Source organism: Cololabis saira, chromosome 7 (assembly GCF_033807715.1).
Source record: "Cololabis saira isolate AMF1-May2022 chromosome 7, fColSai1.1, whole genome shotgun sequence".
NCBI lineage: Eukaryota > Metazoa > Chordata > Actinopteri > Beloniformes > Belonidae > Cololabis > Cololabis saira.
Genome location: NC_084593.1, coordinates 40,304,022 through 40,317,474, shown reverse-complemented (window position 1 = coordinate 40,317,474; position 13,453 = coordinate 40,304,022). Strand labels below are relative to the sequence as shown.

The following is a 13,453-nucleotide window of genomic DNA, read 5'->3' as shown; positions in this document are numbered from 1 at the left end:
ATGTTATAGGAGTTGAGTTAGAGTTAGTTCATGAGAAGCTAATTTATTTATTTTTTATTCAGTCTTTTTTTTTACATTATGTTTTTTTTCTGTATAAACATGACAAATCATATATAAATAATTCCTTTCATGTTGTGTTGGAAGTATTCTGGAATTCATTTTAAGCCTGATGTATGATAGGATTACACTTTAAAATATTTAAAATGCAACCAAATAAATGTTACTATACTGTATGTACATATATGAATAAAGAACAATCCTTTGTACACAATGACAAACATATCAGCGGCTGAAAAAACTGAACGGATAAGTGGTGATGGACAGGCAAGGTGGACCACTTTGTCCCACTAGAGGGGATATAATCCATTGTAGAGTTTGGTTTACACAAATTAAGAAGATTAAATTACATTGGCTAAGGAGCTATTCTACATGCAAATCAGTCACGTTGGGAGTACTGTCTGAAAAGATTATTGAAACTGAGCTTATACACTGGGTAGGGTGCAAAATGTTGAGCAGTTTGAAGTCACCAGTTGGCAGTTAATCATTATGTGTGAACGTAAAACTGTATCAAAGATACTTACTAATGCGTCACCTCACATCCAGCTATGGTGCAGGCATGCTACAAATCTATAATAGTCTTGAAATCCCTGTTTGAGCATTTCTTAACTAATAAAATAATGAAATGTGAAACAGAATTGGCAGTGTTTCTTCTAGAGTCATAACTTGGTTAAACTATTGTTGCTAATATATGATGATATTCACACTGGAGTTATAGTGCAAGTTGATGCCATGTACTACATCCCTCACTGTTGTGGACACGGAATATGCCTAGCAGGGCCGGCCCAAGCCTCCATGGGGCCCTAAGCAAAATGTGATTTTGGGGCCCTCTATTACTGCCAATAATACTGATTATTGATCATTCACACACCCACTATAAACTTATTTCATGTTCTTCTCTGTCATTACAAATACACTGTTAAAACTTGATATAAGAATGTTTTGTTGTAGTTAAATTGTAATCCACAGTGATTAAGACCATGGAAGCAGACAACAGATTAACAAACTTGCAGAAAAATCTTTCAATTAATATTGATCAAAGTCAGCAACTGCCCCTACTGGCCACACAGAGAAGCAACAGATAAAAGGTCAAAGAGCTGCACAGTTGCAGCAGAGTTGTTTCCATCATCCTATTGTCAGCCTGCCAGGTTTTTACCATCTATGGTTTTTAATCTGAAATGGAGCAAATTCAGCTACAAGAGCAGCCTGGGGTTGATTTACACTTAATATTTAAAGTGATATAGAGTGTGATACTGAGTGTCATCTACAGTATAGGCCTACTAAAAGAAACAAAATAATCAAATAGATCATTCATAAACCATTTACTGTAAACACGTTATCTATGTTATTTTTGGTTTTAAATAAACCGCAACAGCAATGTGCAACAACAATTTGAAGTGGAACAACAACAATTAAGTGCAACAACAAAGTACTGCAAAAAATAGAACTATAATTAAAATCACTCAACTTAGATAAACAGTACCTCGTCAATAGCCTTCAACCTACTCCTCAGAAGTGCCGTACGCAATGCACGGTTGAATGAACACATTACCAGTGGAGCGAATGTGTGAGTGAATCATCACTCACACATAAAAAAATAATTTTATTTTAAGTATTTCGTTTTAACTCTTGGGGGTCCCCTAGTGGTCACAGGGCTCTAAGCAGCCGCTTAGTTCACTTATGCCTTGGGCCGGGTCTGATGCCTAGCATGGTTAGATTTTGGGGCGTGTGGGGGTGATATATCTTATGCCAAGGATTGATACATGAACTTTGTAATGATATCCTGCCCCATTTGGCCTGGAGTGGCCACGGTTACACAGTGTGACCTTAACAAATTAAGCCATGTCATCATGATTTCACTGAATGACCCCAGAACAGAAACTTCACTCATATCATTTGAGACATCCAAAACTCTGTAAATAGCCGCGTGTAAGAAAAGCAAAGCTTCTTTATTTCATTCATTAAAAGAAAATGTCTCTTTTTCCTAAGAAATCAAATTTCAATTAGTGTAATAATAAAAAAAAACTATAAAACAAATTACGCAATTTAAAAAAAACACTTTCCAATAAACGTAATTTAAGAAAACAACAACAAAACCAAAACTACAACAAAGAAGAAAGAAAAAAAATATGACAATGGTGCTAAAAAGAGAGAGAGAGAAAAAAAGAAAACCACCTAACTTAACAATTATCATGATATTTTTCACCAAACTGGCTTTTATTATTCTTTTAAATGTAATGTTTGATTTGCATTCTTTGGCTTCTGTATCCAGATTGTTCCATAAACTGATACCTTTTACAGAAACACAACGTTCCATTAATTTCTCTAGCTCTAGCTCTAATACTTATACTTATCTAATACTTATCCACTTCAACAAGGTGACCATCAGGGATAAACAGTAACTTATGGTATTTCTAGCCGAGGCTAAAAAAAAAAAACGCTCTTCAGTTTCTGTGGACTGTGTTCTGTTCCGAGTTTGGAAGAGCCTGCTGAGTTAAAACCAAAACAGCTGGCTAGGCACAAAACCACAGATGTTCTTGTGCTTATGTTGCGAGAGCCTGCTGCTGCTCGCACAAGATTTAATCAAGGTACTCACATTAGAAGAGGCGTGCATAATTACACAGGCCTTGATGAGTGCGCACCGCATCTCTCAAATTAGAGACTGCAGATGGAACGGTCATACCTTTCACGCCTCACTCTGCTTGATTCAATAAGATCTGGAGACTTGATCAACTAATAAGTATCGTTTAAGCATTTGTGAGTGACAGATGGTAGTCAGAAGCAGAACCTGAGAGGACGCAGTTCAGACTCTGGTCAATTTCATCTTCCAAATAATCAAGAGATGAAAAAAAAATTAATTTGTGGGTGGTAAGCCTTGCTGTTTCTACAAAAAAATGTGCTGATTTCCTAAATTATTCCAAGCAGTACTTGATTTAATTTGTACTTCCATCACATTAACATAATCTCTGACTTATGCCTTCATGGTTTCTGTAATCATTTTATCATCAAATTAAGATATTTATGAACTACAGTTCACAGTTAAGAACTTTTGAATATACTCAACTACGTAGAGCTAAGAAGGGACGTTCTAAATATCTGTTTTGTCATTGTTTTGCACAACTTCATTTTTTAGACTTTTTCTTGTCTTTTTTGTTTATTATTTGATTTGACTATTTATCAATTATTTCTATTTTTCGCTTACTTTTGTGTGCTTTGTGTGAAGGGAGTTATCTAGGAATTCAAATTTCATGACAAGGTGTAACGAGTGCTTACCTTGTTTATGACAAAAAAATTCTGATTCAGACTCTCAGTTGTCGTCTTAAAAAATAATTTCAAGTCAAGATTAAATCTAAATCTGTTTTTGAAAAAAGAAAGAGTAATATTGCACGTTTTGAGTGGCTTGTTTTGGTTTCTAGTTACAGTAAAACCTAAACAAGAAATTGTCGCTGTGGTAATTCCAGCAACACTGAATCCTAATGTAACAAGGAAATGTGTTGCATTCACATTGAAGGATTTATAAATCTTTGTTTACAGTTATGTTCTTCTTTTCATATTCAGTATGCACAACACTGAAAACTGCATACTGCATTGATTGTTAATATGACACCACACACATTGTGCAATTTGTGTTATGTTTGATAGACTGGCAAGTTGTATATTGGAGATATTTCCAGAAGCAGTTGACCATCTGAGTATCTGAGCATTGCTAAACCATCTTTAGATTTTGCAATTGTCCAACATACTAAAGGCTACAGAACGTTTGGCAAAATTAGGGCATTCTGTACTCGTAGTATAGTATCTGGTTCAATGGAAATATTATAAACATACAAATAATAACATGCTAGTTAAATTTTTAGCAGGCTTTTTCATTAACCCTCTATGGTATGCACCATGATGCCAATTGGAAAAAAAAATGTTTGGGATGTTTTTGTTTTTGTTACGACTTTATTCTCGTAATATTACGACTTTATTCTCGTAATATTTCAACTTTATTCTCATAATATTATGACTTTATTCTATTACGACTTTATTCTTGTAATATTACGACTTTATTCTCATAATATTACGACTTTATTCTATTACGACTTTATTCTTGCAACATTATGACTTTATTCTCGTAATTTTACGACTTTATTCTCATTATATTATGACTTTATTCTCGTAATTTCCAATTTTTTTTTGTCTTAGTTTGGCCCTAATAGCCTACTCCGTCGTAGCTTTATCACTTAGTAAAGGGCAAATATTACCAACATATATGTCATCAGGATTCAACCTTGGAATATTAAAATTTTTACCTTTAGGAACAAAACACAGTAACCTTCTAGCACCGTCTGATCAAAAAAACGACGCTCAGTCCCACCTTGAGGTGGACGCTGATTGGCTGTCCCAGTGTATGGGCGTGGTTAGCTCCGCTGTAGTTGGACAGGTCGGGGCGGGGGGGAGTAGCGGAGAAGAGAGGGGAAAATGGAGGAGCATGTGGAAGTTGTCGGTCCAGTGAACGGAGCATTTACATTTCTAAAACACCCCGACGACGACACCATTGATAAAGGTAGATTTTATTTTGTAGTTTTCTGTGTGAAAGGACTTTTCTCACCAACGCGAGCGAGCGCAGCCGCAGCGAACGTGAGCAACACGTTGCCACAGCGACGCTCTTCCTCAAACTAGACTGGAGGAGAGCGCCGCGCGCATGCGCACGTCTGCGATTGAGAGACTGGCAAATGTTCTTGCCAAGTGGATGTAAACGGCTAGGACTGCACCTGTTCAAGTCTGTTAAAATATACTGTTAAAAAATAGATAAATGAGCTGGTGGCTGGAATGACAATCAGCCCCGCTAAATTAGAGATCATGGTCCCCGGGTGGAGTTAGGGTTGCCACCTTTCAGAAATAGAAATAAGGAACGCCCCATTTCAGCAGCGCAGGCACCAATAAAAGGGACATCCCCAAAACTTCTAAACTGCATAGAAATGTGTTTATTTTATATAGAAAAACAAAATGCTTTGATTTAAAGTTTAAAGTGCTTTAATAGCATTGAACTTGCATGACTGTACAGACAGCCAACCATACTAGCAACTGAAATAGTCTCCTATTCTATGTATGTCCACATCAGCCAAGGTGTAGAATATAGCCTACAGGTGAAGAATATGGTGTAAAAGTTAGTTTATTTCAATAATTCAACTTAAAAGGTGAAACTAATACATGTATATTACATAGTCTCATCACATGCAATAATTTTGATGATTGAATTGTTTATTGATTTCATATATTCTAATTTTTTGAGATCTTTTGTTTGGGGTTTTCATAAATTGTGAGTCATAATCACCAACATTATAACAAATAAAGGCTTGAAATATCTCACTTTGCAAGTAGTGGGAAATAATATATTTGTTTCACCTTAAGTTGAATTTACTACGAATGAAATTTTGCAATATATTCAAATTTTCCGACCTTCACCTGTATATTATTACATCAATAAATAAGAGCATAATACGTGTCTATTAGGGTTGTCACGATGCCAAATTTCTGTTTCGATACCGATACCAATATGTATTTCGATACTTTTCGATACTTTTCGATACTTTTTGTAAAAAGGTGGAACACTCTCAAATGTCAATATTTTCCTTTATTTTAAAGCAGACTTTGGGAACAATAACAACAATGAATAAAATAAATAATTGGCATGGGATATTAAAATGTTCAAACCTTTAGAACAGTGTGAACAAGTAAAATAAAGCAATGACATTCAAATTAAAGTCACCATGTTAAATAAAATACTGTAGCAGCAAAAACTCCTGCTTCTGAGTCTTCTGTAATTGGGGGAGGGAGGGGGTACAGTATTTTAATTAACATGGTCATTTTAATTTAAATGCCATTGCTTTATTTTACTTGTTCTCATTGTTCAAAAGGTTTGTGTTTTGAAACTATAGGCCACATGAAACATTAAATGGGCATAACTAGAAAAATAAATTGAGGCTCATTCTATCATCTACAGGACTGTCTCAGAAAATTAGAATATTGTGATTTTCTGTAATGCAATTACAAAAAACAAAAATGTCATACATTCTGGATTCATTACAAATCAACTGAATAATGCAAGCCTTTTATTATTTTAATATTGCTGATCATGGCTTACACTTTAAGAAAACTCAAATATCCTATCTCAAAAAATTAGAATATTCTGGGAATCTTAATCTTAAACTGTAAGCCATAATCATCAATATTAAAATAATAAAAGGCTTGCAATATTTAAGTTGATTTGTAATAAATCCAGAATGTATGACATTTTTGTTTTTTAAATTGCATTACAGAAAATAAAGAACTTCATCACACTATTCTAATTTTCTGAGACAGTCCTTAGGATAGGATTAGATATTGTAGGCTAATGGAATGTTTTACAAAAGTGTGTTTTAATATATAATATTAATTAATATAATTCATTGCCTTAATGGTTTATAATATATATGAAACATTAAATAATATTAAAATATAAAAAATATATTAAAGTTATATTATAGTCTGTGGAATTTATTTAAATATTTTAAGATTGTAATTTTTTTTTTTTAAATATTTAAAAAATTGCATTTATTAACCATGGACATGTTTTAACTCTCTGTATAGGCTACTGTAGGTTTACTACGGGCTGGGAGAGGCTCTGTACTTCTTTAATTGACATGACAGTGCAGTGAACTGGTGAACAAAGTTATCAGCTGTCGTTCTTGACTGAAGTCGTGGAACAAGTCCGCGTGGTTGTCCTTTAAATGTTTGGACAAGTTTGAAGTGTTGCCTCCTTTTGCGAGACTCACTTTGTCGCAGCGCTCGGACTGCGGTGTTTCTGGGTTCAATGGCTCGCCCATATCGCTCGGTTTGAACCCGAAATATTTCCACACCGTACTTCGGTCCCCCATTTTGTCCAAAAGTACGGGCTTTTCTTCAGCTGCCATCTCTATTTATTTCAACTTTATTTCAACCCGCTCTGTCTGTCTAACACGCGACTTCTCGTTTCTCTCTCCTCCGCATACGAGTGGGAGGGGGAGGCGGCTCTGCTTCTGCAACTACGTCACACTTGCTGAGCTCGCCGTGCTTAAAGAGACAGGCTCCAATTTACCAATTCGTTTGCATAGAAAAAATATATAAAAGTACCGTTTGTTTTTAAATGCTGGTATAGTACCGTTTTCAAAACTCTAGTACCGCGGTACTATACTGGTACCGGTATACCGTGCAACCCTAGTGTCTATTGGTTCAATACGGAACGCAACTTTTAATTCCCAATTAAGTAACGATTCCGTATTTCAAGGGACGGGTGGCAAGCCTAGAATAGAATAGAAAGCCTTTATTGTCATTATAATAATATATGAGATTAAGCAGCAGCTCCATAAAAGTGCACACATGTAAAAGGCTATATAAAAACAAAATAAGAAACAGACAATATATATATATATATATATATATATATATATATATATATATATATATGAATGAATGAAATAATATTGCACATGAATGGATGAAAGAATATTGCACAGTATGAGGTAGCTTATGGCAGTGCAGTGGTCAGTGGTCAGTGGTCAGTGGTCAGTGCAGTGCAGTAATAGTGCAGAGGAGTTCAGAATGTTCACAGCTTTGGAGAAGAAGCTGTCCCTGAGTCTGTTTGTTCTGGCCCGTATGGACCTGAAGCTCCTGCCAGAGGGCAACAGGTCAAAAGAATGGAAACCGGGGTGGGTGTTGTCCTGTAAGAGGTTCCTTGCCCTGCTGAGACAACGGGAGCTGTAGATATCAGACAGGGAGGGCAAAGGGTAGAATGGAAGGAAGAATAAGGCAGGAGATTGACAGGTCGATTGGGGCTGCTCCTTTGGTTTGTCATGGAGAAGAAGGAGCTGAGTCAAAAGGCGAAGGTCTTGGTATAACTATGTACATTCCCCCCCTCACCTGTGGTCATGAGCTGGTTAAGCTGGATAATGTATAAAAGAACAAGACCGAGGATACAAGCAATAGAAAGGAAAGCCCTGGCACACTGCGAAGGAAACCTCCGTAGTGTGGCAGGGCTCTCCTTTAGAGATAGATAAGAACCTCAGTCATCCGGGAGAGCCATTGCTCCGCTGCATCGAAAGGGGCCAGATGAGGTGGCTCTGGCATCTAATTAGGTACCTCCTGGACGTCTCCCTGGTGAGTTTGTCTGGCCACGGCCCACTGGAAGGAGACCCCAGGGAAGACAGGACACGCAGGAGGGACTATGTCTCAAAGCTGGCCTGGGAATGCCTTGGGATCCTCTCAGATAAGCTGGACCAAGTGGCAGGGAAGAGAAGTCTTGGCTTTCCTGTTTAAGCTACTGCCCCTGGGGCCTGGCCCTAGATAAGTGATGGATGGATGGATGGATGGGTGGATGGATGGATGGATGGACTCTACATCACTGTTGTTCTTGAATATTAGCACTAGTATACTTCATTTTCATTTAATTTTTTTCTTTATTTCATTCAAAAAATAAAACAAACAATTCAATACAAATACAAACACAAAAGTTCATAAATTATGAATGAAAAGGGAGCAGAAATAAAAATAATCTAATCTAATCTGCCCCTTTTTCCCAAGAAATAAATTCACAAATAAAATAAATTAAAAATAAAAAAAAAAAACAATAAAAAACTAAAATAAAATAAAATTACCGCCGGCTATGTCAATTAAACTTAACTAACATATTTTATTATATTTACTTAACCTACAGGCTTTAATTGTTCTTTTGAATGTAATGTTTGATTTGGATTCTTTGTTTTCTTTATTCAGATTTTTCCATAAACTGATTCCTTTCACAGAAACACAACGTTCCATCAATTTAGTCCTGAATCTTGGTTTTTTTTTTTAAATCTCTGTTCCTTTTAAGTTATACTTGCTTTCTCTTTTTTCAAATCTTTTCTGAATGTTGATTGGTAAAGTACTGTCTTTGATTCCTCAAGACTTCGCTCTCTCGTCAAGATGTTGTTAAACAATCTAGTTAAATGCTCCATTTCTGTCTTAGTACAGTAGATACCTCCATAGTTCACCAGCAACAAATGTACCAACAAAGCTTTGAAATTAAGCTGCTTTAGCTTTCCTGAAGTTGACCATCAACTCTACATGCTGATAAGCAGGCTTCAAGTTTGTGGTGGAAATTTGTATTTCATTTATTGAGAAAGAAAAACTTACAAGTATGATATTTTTGTCTGAAGTGCCCACCGGGTTCTCCCTAGCTTACTTTAAAATGTGTTGAGATTCAGTTCAGAAATAAAAATAGTTCTGCATCAACGTGTACCCTTTTTATATAAAAATTGACAATAGCATATGATGCTAATCTGAAAACAATTACCATTCTTCTTGTGAAAATAAAAAAAAGAAGAAAAACAACAACAGAAGAGCAGATCTTTGGTAGTGGTGATGAGGCAGCTTGGTTTTCCATGTGAAACAAGGCCTGCCTCTGTAACCAACATAGCATGACTCATCAGTTTGGGCGAGACAGACAGTATGACAGGAAAGGGCTACAGGCTCTTTTTAATATGGGATGTGTGGCCGAGGCAGCCAAATGGCTCAACACTGGTCTGCTCGGGACAGGAATAGCCTGCTATCTGCATGTGTGTTCGGAGTGTCTGAGCCTGCGTTTCACGCTCCCTCAGGTCGGCAGATCGGTTATTGTTAGTCGCCTCGAAGACAAAGACGGAGCATTGAGGGGACCACGCTTTTTCAGTCGCTGGCTCCAAATTGTGGAACGAGCTACCTTTACACATCAGGCAGACTGTTTCACTTCCCATTTTTAAATCCTCCCATAAAACATACTTTTTTTGCCTTGACCTTTTAAATAAGTTTTAGTTCTTGGCTTTGGTGTTTTTATTTTTTTACTGTTTTATGCTTTTACGTTTTATATTTGTTTTATATGTTTTAAAGGTTTTTCTCTGAACCCTTGTTTGTGTTTAGCACTTGAATTTAGTTTAGTGTCTCATTTAGTATTAAACAAAGAAAACTGTGAAATAATCTTTAAGAATAACATTTTTTTTTCTAAAACTTTCCTCTCCAGAATGTCACAAAAATATTTCTTTGCACGTCTTGCTTGTCATGTAGAGGATATATCTCATTGAAACTTTAAACGATACAGAATGTAGACAATGTGTTTTTTTTCTTTAAATATCATTTATACACCTGTGAAAAAGGCTTTTTATTCATATGTTTATATTTTTTGACACAGCCCTTTGTTTGAGAGCATGTAACGTCTGACACTTTGCAATATACATGCTTTGACTCTGCTTAGATCTGTCTTTGTGTTGGTTTTGGGATGTAATTATAGGAAACAGACAAAAAACAACACAACAGAGAAGATGGAACTAATGGGGGTTTGCAAAACAAGTATAGCCAATGGTGTTTAGTCTTTGCTTTAGTCCTACTCCTCTGTGTGCATACGTTCGAAATTAAAACTGATGACATTTTGTCTTTTTCTTCAAATCATTCTGTTTTTATTATTTGATTGGTTATTAATGATTTGTAATGCCCCTTTTATCTTTAAACTACAGAAGAGTATTAGGGCCAGGCAGGAGAAAAAATATTTGAGAGGGGAAGATTTTATTTATTGTGCACTTCGAGAAAAATGTCGAAATGTCAAGATTAATCTTGAAATACAATTTTGAGAAAAAAGTCGAAATGTTGAGAATAATGTTGAAATACAATTTCGAGAAAAAAGGCAGGAGAAAAATAAAAATAATATTTTAGAGGAGGAAGATTTTTTTTTCATTATGCACACAAGTCGAAATGTCGAGAAAAAAGTCGAAATTTCGAGAATATTGTATATAATAAAAAAATTGTACTTCAACATTATTCTCGATATTTCAACTTTTTTCTCGACATTTCGACTTGTGTGCATAATGAAAAAAAAATCTTCCTCTAAAATATTATTTTTATTTTTCTCCTGCCTGGCCCTAATACTCTTCCGTATTAAACACATACGCAGGGCATCAGAATCCATCAACGTGTTGCATTTAAGGCCTATAAACAAGCCAGAGCTGCTGCTTAGCAAGTGTATCAAGCTTCATTGGGGAAAGAGGCGAGAGCAGCTCTAGTGCATGAGTTAGTATGTGATGGGTCAGACTCTTTGGAAGGGGTGACTGGGAGGATAAGATAAAGAGAGCTAAGCGATCGGACATGCAGGAGGGTTTATGAGTACAGGCTTTTTTGGCTGCAGCTGTTCGGAGTTAAAGGACAGCTGGCCATACAGCTCCCTCAAGAGTGGCAGCGAGTTATGATATTATGCTTGATGAAATCGTTACAGCTTCTGCTTTCTCATTCTGTGAAAAAAATGGTCCAACTACAGTAGATGAATGTTTGCTTTTTCCTTAAATCATTCAACTTTGTGGGGCAGTGGGGCACAACTGCATGTAAGCCTTTAAACATACAAGCTCCTTGTATGTGATTAGTTATATTTCATAGAGACATTGAAATATCAGTAAGAAGAAAAGTTATACATGTGATGTAAGCTACATTAGATGTGACTATAAATAAAGACTGACCAGCAGAAGTGGTCAAAGCCACCATGATGTGAGCCATTGGTAAGTGTTAAGTCTTAATCTTAGCATTAGGCTGTCAACAGCTTGCTCTTGTCAGAGCCACGCTGTTCATGTGATTTTAATCTGAGTTCAAGTTGGAATTCCTCTTTATGAATTTGAAACACCTGCTGGCATAGCTAATCTACTTTTTCCAGTTCTCCTTTTTTCTTTCTTTTGTGTGTGTGTGTGTGTGTGTGTGTGTGTGTGTGAGAGAGAGTGTGTGTGTGTGTGTGTGCATGTGCGCAACCCTAACAGTGGTGAGCATGCTGTAAGATTTTATAACAAACTTTTGAAATGACTTCCTAGAGGAAACATTACAAGGCATTTTCTTTTCATTGTCCCTCTCTCTAAATGTTGGAAGTAAATACAAAAATAAATGTCTATCGAACTATCTTCTCCAATTTGCATTTGGATAAATGAGTTAAAAGGAAGAAAAAGAAAAATAGAAAGTATAATGTAGTATTGGCAGAAACATTAGCAATGGTTTGAATGGTGAAATCAGATTTTTTAAAGTGTTATATTAAAACATAATGAACATTACATTCTGCTCTGTTATTTTCTCGTTTTTCTGAGTGTCATTCATGCTCACCAAGTTTCAGTACACTATAAGCTGACCGCCTTAAAGTAGCTGAACCGTAAGCAACAAAATGCTTGCAGGGGGTGATCGGGGAACGTTTATGAGCACTGGGGTCATTTTTGATCATTAACGTTATTTTTCTGATAGATCTCAAATGTCATATGCCTTTGTAATATAATCTTAACTTTTTTTGGGCCTTTTTGAATGAGAATCTGAACGACACCATGCGCTTTGTTGCCACTAACAGTTTGTCTCATCTTTGTTTTGTTTGCTCTAGGCGCCAGTCAAGAAAAAGGAGATGAAGACTTCATCTCTCTTTTTTCACCTCCTCCTCTTTGCCTCTGGAGCCTGCGCTGATGTCAAGTACATCTCCAAGAGGAACTCAGGTAGGATGACAATCAGCAGTGTTTGTTGTCAACGCAGTCTTTTTTCTCTCTTTTTATTGTTTTGGTCTGAAGAGTTTTTGGGAACATTTTGTTTCCTACTAATGATTCCATTGTATCTTTTCTTTTGTTGCGCTTCACGGTTCTCTCAATAATATTACCTTTTTACTTCCTCTCATTTTACACTCTCGTTCTTTTTATACCTTTCTCTGCCAAAAATACGCCCTAGCTGCTTACCTTCCAGCAAGTGTTTTCACTCATGTCTGAAAAACTTAAATTCTAAACTCATTGCAGTTGCTATGTACAGTATCTTTACTTTGTTTTTGACTATCTTTCGCCTCTTCTTTTATAATACTCCAAACTGCAGAACTCTCTTCCCCAACTACTACATCGCTGTATTTCTGTGTCCATGCCGCTCCTTTTTCCATCTAATGGAGTTGATGTGAAACCTTGCTGTACTCCTGCAGGCCAACCTTGACAGATCTGTTGATGATGACTATTATTATTTGTTTTAATTCACAATGGCTTTACACAGAAAGTTTGATGTGATTATTGATGCATTGCATGAAACCTCAATTAAACTTTGTGTTGTACTGGATGGGCAATGAGGAATGTGGGAGGTGAGCTTCACATTTGCCGCTGAGCTGCAGTGAGAGGCAAGGCAAAGCAAGTTTATTTATAAGGCACATTTCAGCAACAAGGAAACTCAAGGTCCTTACCAAATAAATATATGAAAGGTGAATGGGGAAAAAAGTCACTGCAGTGGCAGAATGAAGAAAAGGTCAACTTAAACTAAAGTTACAACTTTATAACAATGTTTAAAGTTAAATTCAGAATAGTTTAAATATTTCCATCAAAGCAGCTGTAAACGAATGAATTTTAAT

At 36.1% G+C, this 13,453-nt stretch overlaps 1 protein-coding gene across 1 annotated transcript in view; it reads left to right on the top strand.

Moving 5' to 3' along the window:
- Nucleotides 1-13,453, top strand: part of il1rapl2 (interleukin 1 receptor accessory protein-like 2) — a 605,742-nt gene that overhangs the window by 83,618 nt on the left and 508,671 nt on the right. Inside the window, exon 2 of the mRNA XM_061725899.1 lies at nt 12,464-12,572. Coding sequence (XP_061581883.1) covers nt 12,485-12,572 — 88 coding nt within the window. The 5' untranslated portion in view covers nt 12,464-12,484. The remainder of the gene's footprint in view (nt 1-12,463; nt 12,573-13,453) is intronic.